Source organism: Cicer arietinum, chromosome 5 (assembly GCF_000331145.2).
Source record: "Cicer arietinum cultivar CDC Frontier isolate Library 1 chromosome 5, Cicar.CDCFrontier_v2.0, whole genome shotgun sequence".
NCBI lineage: Eukaryota > Viridiplantae > Streptophyta > Magnoliopsida > Fabales > Fabaceae > Cicer > Cicer arietinum.
In genome coordinates this window covers 4762622-4777078 of record NC_021164.2, presented here as the reverse complement: position 1 = coordinate 4777078, position 14457 = coordinate 4762622, and the positions used below count along the sequence as shown (strand labels likewise).

At 32.9% G+C, this 14457-nt stretch overlaps 2 protein-coding genes and 1 pseudogene across 2 annotated transcripts in view; 1 reads left to right on the top strand and 2 right to left on the bottom strand.

The window, feature by feature from the left end:
• Positions 1 to 5261: 5261 nt before the first annotated feature.
• On the bottom strand, positions 5262 to 5591 carry LOC140920339 (uncharacterized mitochondrial protein AtMg00710-like). The gene has a single exon (XM_073368595.1). The coding sequence runs from the start codon at positions 5589 to 5591 to the stop codon at positions 5262 to 5264; it is 330 nt and encodes a 109-aa protein (XP_073224696.1).
• A 5780-nt stretch (positions 5592 to 11371) lies between these two features.
• On the top strand, positions 11372 to 12079 carry LOC101503608 (large ribosomal subunit protein uL10 pseudogene; annotated as a pseudogene).
• A 1655-nt stretch (positions 12080 to 13734) lies between these two features.
• The window catches only part of LOC105851222 (cationic amino acid transporter 1-like), a 2213-nt gene continuing 1490 nt past the window's right edge, over positions 13735 to 14457 (bottom strand). The window contains exon 2 of the mRNA XM_012711832.3: positions 13735 to 13764. Coding sequence (XP_012567286.1) covers positions 13735 to 13764 — 30 coding nt within the window. The remainder of the gene's footprint in view (positions 13765 to 14457) is intronic.

Here is a 14457-nt window from a genome sequence, read left to right as displayed (position 1 = left end):
TTGCCATGTGCCATTCTTTTCAAGTGCCTTGGTTTCTTCCATTATAGCAGCCTTCCATTCTGGAACTAGGATAACTTCATGAAAGTTTTTAGGAATGTCGATGTTTTCCATAGAGCTGATGAAATTCCCACACCTTTGTGATAATTTTTCACTAGAAACATAATTTGCAATTGGGTGTTTGGTACAAGACCTTACTCCCTTTCTCACAACAATAGGTAAGTCTAAGTCTTGGTCATTAGTGGCATTATCAGATAAATTAGAGCAAGAGTTAATGCACAATATTGCTACCTTTGTGAGTTGATTCAGGATCTGAATTTTGGGCAGAGTCTTAGTTTTGCTTTGCAAGAATGCATGCTTCTACTTCCTCAAGAGTTTGCTACTTGTTCTTCTTCCTTATGTATACTTGCAGTTATTTTCCTCCATTTGGTTTTCCTTTTGAACCAATTGTTGGTGCTCTATTTGTTGGCTTGGTAACCTCAAAAGTGGTTGTTTGCTGGTCCAGATTAGGTTCAACAATTATTGGGACATATTCTGTGTTTTTAGTGATTTGGATAGGTTCAAGTGGGATTTGGACAAGTTCTAATGGGGTGGTTAAGACAAGTTCATATGGAGCAGATTTTGGTATTGTAACTTCCCAAGGTTGGTATTCATCAATTGTGACTTTCTCCCCCTGAATACCAACTTTGGGATAAAAAGTCTTCTCTTTAAAAAAGGTAACATCCATAGTGTGATAGATTCATCGTTTTAGAGGGTAGTAGCATTTTTATCCTTTCTTGGTAGGAGAGTATCCAAAGAAGATACACTTGATGGCTTTCGGGTCCAACTTATTGAGGTTAGGCTTTTGGTCATGTACAAAGGTAGTACATCCAAAAATCTTTGGCGAAAGATTTGTGAGGAGTTTGGTCGAAGGATAAAAGGACAATAGGGTTTGGTGTGGTGTGTTTAGGTTGAGTGTTTTGGAGGACACTTTATTTATTATGTAGGATGAAGAGAGGAATGCATCTCCCCAAAAATGGTTAGGTATGTTCATGGACAGCATGAGGGCTCGAGTGACTTACAATAGGTGCTTATTTTTTCTCTTTGTTGTCCCATTCTGCGGTGGAGAGTATGGGCATGATGTTTGGTGTATAATGCCACTTTTGGTAAGGTAACTACCAATGTTGTGGTGGAAGAACTCCCTTCCATTATCAATTCTTAGTACTTGAATGTTGCTTTGAAATTGGGTTTGGACCATTTTATGGAAGTTCTCAAATATAATCCAACTTCTGATTTTTCTTTCATGAGGAACACCAAGTGACTTTTGTATGGTCGTCGATAAAAGTGACAAACCACCTTGATCTAGTAACATCGCTCACTCTTGAAGGTCCCCACACATCACTATGAATGAGTGTGAAAGGTTTAGACGAATTATAAGGTTGTATGGAATAATGGGATTTGGTGTGTTTGGCCAATTCACACACTTCACATTTGAAAGAACCAAAGTCTTTATTAAATAATGATGGAAACATTTTTTCCAAATACATAAAATTTGGGTGTCCTAGCCGATAATGCTATAACATTACATCATTATCATTCTTTGATGAACGTATAAGGGCAGCCTTGTAGGATCCATTATCAAAATAATTTCTTTCATATATAGTCAATAGTCAAGGATAATGCAAGGTCAACAATCTTTAATCTCATCCATTTTGACATGACCGATTCAACAAAGTGTTGGTAAGTCATTTGTAAGATTGAGAAAACATTGAATTTAGCGATAGTCTAGACAAGTCTTTTACTCAAAATATGGTACCGACTAAATTAGTTCTTCTCATACATTTCAACAAACACAAGAAGCGTAAACTTAAAACAAACTAAAACGCCGCAATAAGATGGGAAACAAAAACATTGCACTAAGATGAAAAACAATATAAACATTGCACACAAACAACAAAATCACAAATATATATATATATATATATATAACTACTTATTTTAATAAAAAGATAAAATAGTGTAGAGTTAATTTCAAACGCAAAAATAGTTTCAAAGCACCCTTCTAATTTACCTTTTGATATTAGGCTAAATTTCGTCTGCTATTAACGTTTTAGTCTTTTATCTTTTTTTTCTCGAGTTGGTCCTTTATTTTAATTTTAAGTGACAATTTGATATTTTATGTTTTAAAATATCAATAATGTTATCCTTTTTTCTTTACAGAAATTCAAAATAATCATCAAAATTTTCAAACAAAACCCATAAAATTATTAATCATCTTCAATATAATGCAAATTTCATCAAATCCATAACTCAAATATTCAAATAAACTCATATTTTCATCTCCAACAACATCAAATAAAGAATGAAAATATGATTTTATTTACAGATTTAAGTTATGAATTTGATTAAATTTGCATTTTATTGAAGATGATAATGAATTTTATGGGTTTTGTTTGAAAATTTTGATGATTTTTGTGAATTTTTGTAAAGAAAATGAAAACATTGTTGACATTTTAAAACATAAAATATCAAATTGTCACTTAAAATTAAAATAAAGGACTAACTCGAGAAAAAAATTTAAGTTAAGGGACCGAGGATGTAATTTAACTTTGATATTATTATAATCACTTATAATTAATTATATATATAATATTAACAATTGATTTATTTTTCTATAATTAATATTACATAGTTTAACTTTAGAGGAGCCTAATCCCAAAAAACATACCTTAATGCATGTTGATTTGTGTCAAAATATATTGAATGCAATGAAGAAATTGGCCATTGATGTAAATTACATGATTCCTATTGATTTATCCAAGTTAATAAAAATTAATAAATTCAAACACACTAAATGCTAACATTTGCATATAAAAATTAATAAATTCAAACACACTAAATGGTATTATTGTTGTTTAAAAGAATAGGATATACAACAAAGAATAACCAACAAAAACTAAACAGAAACAGAAACGGAGAACATTTTTCGTTTGTGTAAAATTGAAACGGAGAATGTTCTTCGTTGTGTAGCACTGAAACGAAGAATGTTCTTCGTTTCTGTTGAACTCCAATTTTAAAGATCAATGTAAAATGAAATTAAAGCAAAGATAAGAGCAATAATAACACCAAGATATACGTGTTCGGCCTCAACTACCTGAGACCTACGTCGCGAGCAAGGAAGCAAAAGAATTCACTATGAGTATTAAATTTACAAGATTAAGGTCTTTCTCTCAATTGTAGTGCCCTTGTATCTTTCACTGTTGAGAGTACACCAATACAAGTTCCCTACTTACAATCACTCTATTTTCTCTCTCCTTTAGTCTCCTTTCTGATTTTCTATTAATCCTCTTGATAATTGCATAAACCTTTTTTCATCACACTCTACTAGCAACAAGTGCATTTTACAATTATATATAGTATGCTAAAACAAATTAGCTTAACTAACTATAACTACCTTGTCATAACTAAATGGACCAAATTCAATTATAACAATAACCAACTCCAAGTTGTTGCTGATTTGAGGCATATCTTCACAATTCTCCACATTTACTCAATATTAGAATAAATCATTCATAACTTTTGCTCCCTTGTACCAGTTTTATGCTTTACAGAAACCAACTATTTCCAAGAAATGCTTAAACTTAGTTTGTGAAAGTGTTTTTGTGAAGGCATCAGCAAGATTCTCCTCAGTTGCAATCTTTTCCACTAAAACCTGCTTTGAATCAATCACATCCTTTTGAAGTGAAGCTTCACATCAATGGGTTTAGACTTATCATGATACACTTGATGCTTGGATAATTGAATAACACTTTGACTATCACAAAAGATTGAAACATAGTCTTGATTTATCCCGAGTTCACCAATCAGTCATTTCATCCATATAGCTTCTTTAACACCTTCATTAAGAGCAATGAATTCTACTTGAGTTGTGGAGAGGGCTACCACATACTGTTCCAACTCGCAGTTGTTCCATATACAGTGAAAACATAACTAGAACTTGATTTTCTAGTATCAATGTTTCCAACATAATATGAGTCCACATATCCCTTGATTGGATCCTTTTCATTATGAGCCTTTTTGAACTTCAAACATGTTGTCAAAGATCCATTTAAGTACCTCATGACCCACTTGAGTGCTAACCAATGCAAGCCCTTCGATCTGTCATAAAATATGCTTACAACATTCACAGCATAAGCCAAATCTTGTTTGTTGCAGATCATACCATACATTATGCTGCCAACTCCACTAGCATAAGCAATGGTACACATTCTTTGTCTCTCCTCATCAGTCTTAGGTGAGTCTTGCATGGACAATTTGAAATTTTGTCCCAAAGGAGTAGTAACATGTCTTGATTCATGCATTCTGAATTTAGTGACAACTTTCTTCAAGTAGACAGCTTGTGAAAGAAATAACTCTCCATTCATTATGTTCCTTTTTATATAAATACCAAAGATCCTCTTGGCCTCTCTAAGTTCTTTCATCTCAAACTCATACTAAGGTCAGATTTTAGCCTTTTAATATGGTCTTTATTTGAGCTAAACTTCAGGTACCATTGTCTAGGACACTGCTTTAGGCCATACAGTGATTTCTTTAAGAGACAGACCTCGTTGCTACCTTTAGCAAATCCTTCAGGTTGTTGCATATAAATGGTTTCTTCAAGATCACCATGAAGAACTGTTGTTTTGACATTAAGCTACTCTAATTCCAAGTCATTTTGAGTTACAACTAAAAGTAGAATTCTGATATAACAATGTTTCACAACAAGTGCAAAGACTTCATTGAAATCTATCCCTTCAAGTTGAGAAAATCCTTTTGCAACTAACCTTGCTTTGAACCTTATCTTCTATTGACCTTGAATACATTTTTTTTTCTCTTAAACACCCATTTTCGATTGACTCTTAGGAATGTCAACCAAAATTAAGGTTTGATTCTTTTCCAGTGACTGCATCTCATCATTCATAATTGTCATCCAAGCTTCTTTGTCTTTACTGTTAAAGGCTTCCTTGTAATTTCTTGGTTCAACTCCTTGAATATCTTCATCAACTCCTTGAATACCATACCTCATTGGAGGCTTGATAACTCTTCTTTATCTATCCCTTACCAAGTTGTAATTGTTCAAATTTTGTTATGTTGCAACATTATCATCAGGTGATGTATCAATCATGTTTCCATGATTACTCTTTTGATCTTCATGTGACTCCACCTCAATTTGAATACTCTCAATATTCTTGCTTGAAGTGTTGTCTTGTTGATGTACCTTGTCAATCATGGTCATTCTTGTTTCATCAAACACTATTAGGCACACCTTGGTCAACTCTCCACAACTTGTAACCTTTTATCCCTGTAGGATATCCAATGAAAGCACATATGATGGCTCTAGGATCCAATTTATCTTGCCTTGTGTGAACAAATGCTAAGGAGCCAAACACTTTTAAAATAGAGTAGTCAGTTGGCTTTCCACTCCACATCTCAATTGGAGTCTTAAATCCAATAGTTGATGAAGGACATCTATTGATCAGGTACACTGTTGTTACTGTAGCTTCACCACATAAAGTCTTAGGAAGGCCTACACTCAAGATCATACATCTAACCCTTTCCAAGAATGTTCTATTCATCCTTTAAACAATGCCATTTTGATGAGGAGTACATGCAACTGCTCTATGTCTATTGATCACCCGTAAATCCAATAGTTGATGAAGGACATCTATTGATCACCCTTAAATGCATTCACTAAACGTTGTTGTACCAGAACATCACACATCTTTATCTTCCAAAGACCAAAGTCATTTTATCCATTGAACTTTTCAATATCAAACTTTGTAGTTCCACCCATTGTTACCCTTTCTTCCCACATACAACGCCAAATGTTGTTTCAAAGAATAGGATCTACAACAAAGAATAACCAACAAAAACTAAACATAAGCAAAAACGGAGAACGATATTCGTTTGTGTAAAACTGAAACGGAGAACGTTCTTCGTTGTGTAGAACTGAAATGAAGAATGTTCTTCGTTTTGGTGAACTACAGTTTTAAAGATCAATGTAAAATGACATTAAAGCAAAGACAAAAGCAAGAATAACACTAAGATATATGTATTCGATCTCAATTACTTGAGACCTAAGTCACGGGCAAGGCAGCAAAATAATTCACTATGAGTATTGAATTTACAATATTAAACCCTTTCTCTCAATTGTAGTGCCCTTGTATCTTTCACTATTCAAAGTACAACAATACAAGTTCCCCATTTACAATCACTCTATTTTCTCTCTTCCTTAGTCTCCTTTATGATTTTATATAAATCCTCTTGGTAATTGCATAAACCTCTTTTCTTCACACTCTACTGGCAACAAGTGCATTTTACAATTATATGTAGTATACTAAAACAAATTAGCTTAACTAACTATAACTACTTTGTCATAATCAAATTGGCCAAATTCAGTTATAACAATAATCAACTCCAAGTTGTTGCTGATTTGAGGCATTTCTTCACAAATATAACTAAACGATGACGTGAAAACAAATAGTTGTATCAATATAATGTGACATAGTTGATAGATAACTGAATCAATTTTACCAGATGCATCTTGTTCCCTCTTGTCTTGAATATAAATAATAATAATAAAAAATATACTATTGTAGTTTTAAATATAAACAAAAGTTAACTAATTATATCATAGTTAATGCTATTATTCTTGTAATACTCTATTACTAATTTAGATTTCATTTTTTCAATTACTTTTTTCATGGAACAAGTTCACATGAAGGGAAATTTAGAGAATAAGTTAATTTTTTTATTACTTTGAACATATTAAATGAGAAATAATGCTAACAACACACTATTTAACACATCTATTATAATATATTAAAACAGATATTCAAATTCTATCGATGACAACTCATCAATATGTACGCCACATATTCCAAAATTTATCAACTCACAAAAATTATATTGTGGCACCTTCCAAATCACACTAGTTCCGTTATGTTTTGCTTCCATTATATTTTGTTTAGTAATATGTAATATAAAATAAACTCTTTCACTTGTCCATTCAAATACAATTATTTCATACATTTAGCAACTTTAACTTTAATCGATACACTTAAAGGCTCCGATCACTTATCAAACTTTTCATTTCAATAATTCATACAAAAAAGAACAATTCAATCACTATCTTCAATACATTGTTTATCACACATAATGATCCATCCGTTGATTTTCATCCACCCTCTTGCAATTTATTCAAGTAACTTACTAATGGATAAAAATATTATGAAATACAACAAATACTCACTTCCACAATTAAATTAATTGAACTTGCTCGGTTTCTAAAAGACTGGATAGAATTGGTTTGCAATTATAGTATTTACTTATGTTTAAATACATATCTCACATCAACTATAATTTTGTATCAAATTTTCATTTGTCTTGAGAGTTTTGTGTTATAGCGCTTTGTAAACCACTATGCTATCCTAGTTGTACTATGGATTTGGATTTCACAACGTAACTGCGTAAGGCAGTTATTGATCTTGACTGTCTGATCTTCAATCAATATTAAAAATTATTTGAAGATGATTTGGTTAATGTATATTGTGAGCCCACTTATCTCAAACCGATATATGAGATCAAATAGTGTGTGCAACTGCATGTTTTTTGTATTGGAGTGAATCCATATCCTTCTTTTATAAGGACAACGGCGGCCGCTAAAGCATTAAATTTATGTTCAATAACTTTGGAGTGTAGATAATGTACAAATTTCATATTTCATTTGCTAATAATATTCCTTTACAATATTTAGGAAATATGTCAACAACTTCATGGACTATGGTCAGCGCCGTTCCGCATTATTATAGCTATGATCCTTCTATACCAGGAACTAGGTGTTGCTTCATTTATTGGATCATTAATGCTAGTTCTCATCATTCCACTACAGGCAAGTTTTGATATCTCACATGCACTTGTTCATCTTTTTTTCACTTTGGAAATTCTATCTATTTTAATGAAGAGTGAGTACAAAATATTTGACAATTTAAAACTTAGTATAAGATGAAATTGATATATTTGGTATCTAGTCTTTTTGGATTGACTTATTTGAACTTATCTACTGGCATAAACATTTCTGAGACTGTTTGAGAGGGATTATAAAAACAGTTTATGACATGTCCATAAGTTGTTTTGAACTTATTTTCATAAGCTCTCCAAGATAGCTTATAACTAATATGAAAATAGTTTTAGTTTATGTTATCTTTTTTTTACAAAAATAGCTATTACATAAGCACATATATAATAAGTTTTTAATTAAGCCACTATCCTAACAGGCGCTAGTTCATTTTCTAAATAAAAACTATTATTTTCTTTAATTGTATGTATTTTTATTTGAGTAATAAATAGATTTTTTTTTGTTGGGAACAGACATTTGTGATTAGCAAAGTGAGAAAACTGGCAAAAGAAGCACTGCAACAGACAGACAAAAGGGTTGGTCTCATGAATGAAATTCTATCTGCCATGGATACAGTAAAGTATGAGCACATTAAAATATGTCTACTACTTTTAATATTCAAGTATAGATTATCTCTTAAATTTTTTTTTGTGATATGCTGAATGTGATTCAGATGTTATGCATGGGAACCAAGCTTTCAGTCTAGAATTCAAAGCATTCAACATGAAGAACTATCATGGCTCCGCAAAGCACAGCTTCTATATGCTGTATAAATATGAACCTTGACACGATTTTATAATTCAGATTGTTTCCATATTATTTCTATTATCTGGTGAAATTTCTCATTCTAATAATCTTTCATGTGTTCCGTATTAAGATCATTGGGGTTTTCATTTCTAAAAAGTAGCATAACAAGCATTGTACTATTTTGAGTATGAATCATATTCGCTGATAAGTAGATAGTTGGTTGAGCATATCGAAGCAAGAACGTATTCACTTGGGTTTGACCCATTCATTAGTTAGGTAACGACTATGAGGGTTGAGGAGTACGGGGGCGAATGCTCATGCAGTAGTGCCTGACGTAATACTGTAATATGGACCTTAGTATTTATTCACATTTTTGGACTTTGTAAAACTAAGCATTGCAGAATAGAAAAACTACAACAACTATACTGTTGTCAAAGACATAGGCACAAATCTAAGCATCAAGTTCCATGATGGACCTTAGTATTTATTCACGTTTTTGGACTTTGTAACCCTAAGCATTGCAGAATAGAAAAACTACAACTACATTGTTGTTATAGACATAGGCACAACTCTAAGCATCAAGTTCCATCATAGAATTACTTTTTCTATGTTCATGTGCTACACAACAGTTTTAATGGAAAGCTTGTCATCAATTTCAATGACAAATGTAATTCTCCTAGACTATGAAAATTTGTAAATTTTTTCCTAACTATTAGTTCCTTTATTGCAGTTAAACAATTTTACACTGAACAGCATCCCAGTTCTCGTGACAGTAACTTCCTTCGGAATGTTTGCTTTACTTGGTGGAGAATTGACACCTGCGAGGGCATTCACCTCACTATCACTGTTTTCAATTTTGCGCTTTCCTTTAAGTATGCTTCCAAGTGTACTAAGTAAGGTTGTTGTTTACCCTCATCTCATTTAGTTAATGTGCTCTTTTTCTTTCACATAAAATTGATATAATAAAATGTGACTCACTTGTCACGTGGACGCCATGTCAATTTAAATGTCCATGTGACAGTTCTACCTAGGACTTATGCTAGTCCATTGGCAGAAATTGAACAGTAGAGACTAATGTTGCAAACAATGTGTATATGGAAGACTAATTTCACAAAAAACTTTAACGTGGACTAAACTTGGAAGGTCTCATATTTATAAGGATTATTAGCTTATTTCACCCTAATATTTATTTTTCTCCATTTCAAGCATTTTGCTTACGATAAGTAGCTATTCCTTACTCTGTACTGATTGTATTTTCTGACAGGTAGCAAATGCAAATGTCTCATTGCAACGTTTGGAGGAACTGTTTTTGGCCGAGGAACGGAATTTAAAACAAAATCCACCTATTGTTCCAATACTTCCAGCCATCTCAATAAAGAATGGATACTTCTCATGGGATCCTAAGGTTAAAATTTTTACTCATTCTTGTGAGCATTACTGTTAGAATATTAGAAAATATCTTATAATATCTATTATATTATATTAGAGTATCTTGAGTTATTTCTTAGGATCAATTTATAACCGTAGAGATATCTTAGAATATCTCTCATTATTATTATTATGATTTGTTCTTGATATATGATTGAGTTTATGTTTCTCTATAAATAGAGATTAGTATTGAGTCTTTTGTATTGAAGTCAGCATTAGGTTATTATCAATAATATTCAAACCCTTATTATTTTCTCTCCTCATTTTCTCTAAAATCCCACAACTTCAACAATTACCATTATTTTGGTTAACTTGTCTCAATTGTTTTTAAACTAATTGCAACATTATAGAGAATGAATTATTTATAGTAACTGTTAAAATATCTTATAATATCTTTTATATTATATTAGATTATCTTGAGTTATTTTCTATCATCAACTTATAATCTTAGAATATCTCTCTTTATTATTATGATTTATTTCTGATTTAGGATTGAGTCTATGTTTCTCTATAAATAGAGATTAGTATTGATTCTTTTGTAATCAAGTTAGCATAAAGCTATTATCAAGAATATTCAAACCCTTATTATTTTCTCTCATCCTTTTCTCTAAAATCCCACAATTTCAACATGGTATCAAAGCCTATTTCGATCCTCCTTGATCCCGCATCTATTCCGCTGCCGAGTTCCCAACAATTAGAGAATATCTCATAGTTTCTATTTTCTAACATTCCAACATTTGGTGAGATTTTTTTTTCGATAAACCGTGTCCCATTTCCGATTGACCCATTCTTTGTAGCTTTTCGTGTATTTTTCGGCAGATCAGTCGGAGCACTGTTCACCGCAAAAAAAAAAAAAAAAAAAAAAAAAAAAAAGTTTCTCCGCCGTATCCCTTATCCGTTTTGATTACCAGCGGGTATATCCTTAGTCTATTTAAACACATAAACTCTCTCTGGCCGAAACCCTAAAAAAACTTTTTTTTCACACATCAAAACCCTAATTTTCGACCAGTCAACTTTTTCCCCAGAAACACACACCGCTCCATCTCTCCAAATTTTCTCCATCCAATTATTTCTTTTTTCTTCATCCCGCGGTTTTCTAACATCTTCTTTAGAGAAGAAAGCTGCAGTGGCCAAGTTAAAAGCAAAACTTAATCAGCGCATTTCTATAGATGATGACTCAGTAGCCTCTGATCAAGACAGCTTCCCTAGAAAATACACAGGCCTGGCCAACGTTAGTTAGGGCTAAATATTAGGGTTTTGATGGGTACGGAGAGGAAGAGGAAGATGAGTTTATTCGACGTCGTGGACGACTCTGCAGCTAAGATTAACAAGGGTACTGTTGAAATCATAACCCCTGTTGAACTCATCAAGAAGGGAGACAAGGTTGGTTCATCAGAAGCTGCATTGCTTGCCAAGCTAGGCATAAGGCCCTTTTCATATGGTCTTGTGATGCTTTCCGTTTATGATAATGGTTCAGTATTTACCCGAGGTTCTTGATCTCACTGAGGATGCTCTCATTGAGAAGTTTTCTATTGGTGTCTCAGTGGCGACTTCACTTTCGTTGGCCATCTCATACCTAACACTTGCTGCTGCTCATCACATGTTTGTGAATGCCTACAAGAATGTTTTTGCTGTTGCAGTTGCAACATAATATTCTTTCCTTGAGGCTGACAAGGTCAAGGAGTTCCTAAAGGACCCAAGAAAGTTTTCTGCAGCTGCAGTTGCTGCCCCAGCTGCTGATGCTGGTACTGCCTCTGCTGCTGCTGCCAAGGAGGAGGAGAAGAAGGATGAATTGATGGTATAGTCTATGTTTTTGATCCTGCATTTGCTATGCAGAACGAGTTGTTTGAGGATAGCCTTAGAGGTGCAGGAATTCAAGGAGTAGAAGCCGACACAAAGTTGTATGTTTCCAACTTGGACCGTGGAGTAACCAATGAAGATATAGGGGAACTTTTCTCTGAACTTGGAGACTTGAAGCACTATGCTGTTCAATTTGACATTTAAGAATCTGCTCAGAATGTAATTGATAAGTTAAATGGTTCTGGTTAGTCTAATGGTTATGGTTTTGTTCAATTTAATAATGTTTATGTGAAAAAAACTATCTGAGTGGATGAGTTGTGAAAGGTATTTGGAGAATATGGCACCATTACTAGTGATGTTTTGATGAGAGATGCAGATGGTAGATCAAGGTGTTTTGGTTTTGTCAATTTCGAAAATCCAAACAATACTGTTAATGATGTGGAGGCATTGAATGGGTGTCCTGATTCTGATTCTGGGAATAGTGGTCCCACAGATTGTGGTGTCCTTGGAAAGTGGACTGTGGGATCAGATTTTTGGTGGAGAAAACTCTCCAGCCTTTGCCGTGGCAGCTATTGTAGCCCATATGAGTGGGCTCTTAGCTGACAGGTATGGAAGATTTGCAATTCAATTGATGAGATTCTTCTTGGTGCACGATTATTCTCTCTTCGATGGTTCCAGATCTGCCCTAACTCTCCAATTTTGATCAACGAAAAAATGTGTCACTGTTCAAACAGTCGTTATCTCTCCTGTTTTGGACGCATTTTCTTATTCCGTTGATTGATCATGACTTCATTTCGTTAGAGTCGCGCTGCTTCTTCTTCGGTGTTTGTCATGCAATTTAGTTCTTACTAATATATTATAACAGTGGCTTCTATTCCCACCAACGATCATTTCAGTGGTGTCCCTTCTTCCACATATGAATTATATTAGTGATGACTTCTTCCGTTGGTGGTTATTCTAACGGTGTCTTTTATTTTCATGACTTACTTTACCTTGGCAATTTGTCCCAGATGCACTGGCCTTGCCTTTCTCTCCTTGAAGCACGCCTCTCTCTCCTTGAAGCAGATTCAAGTTTAAATATTTTGAGTCTCCATTATTATTGGTTTGAAGCTTCCAAATGCAGTTTTTTACAAGAACGGAACTTGCTTTGTTCAATTGCCTGCCATGAATTTCTCTCAGGCTGATGATCAATCAGGCTATCTGGCTAGACTATATTTATAGCAATTATCTCCGACTTCACATGCATCCCTGAGTTGCCTCTCCATCTTTTAAATTATTTTGTGGAGCAAAACATTGTTTTCTTGTAGCAAGCTAAAGCTTAGTAAGCTTTAACTTGAGGGGGAGTGTTAGAATATTAGAAAATATCTTATAATATCTTTTATATTATATTAGAGTATCTTGAGTTATTTTCTATCATCAACTTATAATCATAGAGAATCTTCGAATATCTCTCTTTATTATTATGATTTATTCTTGATTTAAGATTGAGTCTATGTTTCTCTATAAATAGAGATTAGTATTGATTATTTTGTAATCAAGTTAGCATAAAACTATTATCAATAATATTCAAACCCTTATTATTTGCTCTCCTCCTTTTCTCTAAAATCCCACAATTTCAACAGTAACATTTTTATTTAAACCAGTTTTTATGAAGAGTAGAATTTTACCTTGTTATGAAGAATAATAATTAACAAACAGTTCCAAAATAATGATCAATAGTCATTTTCAAAGTTAAAACAAACATTAAAAAAATGCAACATAGAACCATGTCATAATATGCTGCATAAAATTTGGATTAAAATTTTCTCTTCCCTCCACCACCCCCTAAAAGTACATCATAGGCCATATCAAGGACCACCAGTGTCGTCAAATAGACGCTATAGAAATGCCACTAAATGGCATTGTGGCATAGAGGAATTTGAACCAACAGCTATTTTCTTCAGTCTGCTATTGAATACACCAAGGACAACTGGAATATTGATATTTAAAGTTCATATATATCTTAGCAGAACAAACTATTGCTTTTGAGTAATGTGATGCTAATGGTTGCAAATATTCTTAAATTAAGGCAAAAAAATCTGTTGAAAGTGTGAGATTTTAGAGAAAAAGAGAAGAGAAAATAATAAGGGTTTGAATATTATTGATAATAGCTTAATGCTAACTTGATTACAATAGACTCAATACTAATCTCTATTTATAGAGAAACATAGACTAAATCCTAAATTAGGAATAAATCATAATAATAATAATAAGAGATATTCTAAGATATCTTTATAATTATAAATTGATCTTAAGAAATAATTTAAGATACTCTAATATAATATAAAAGATATTATAAGATATTTTTTAATATTCTAACACTCCCCCTCAAGCTAAAGCTTACTAAGCTTTAGCTTGCTACAAGAAAATATTTTGCTCCACAAAATAATAAAAAATATGGAGAGGCAACTCAGAGATGCATGCGAAGTCGGAGAGAATTGCTATAAATATAGCCTAGCCAGATAGTCTGATTAATCATCAGACTGAGAGAAATTCATGGAAGGCAATTGAAAAAAGCAAGCTCCGTTCTT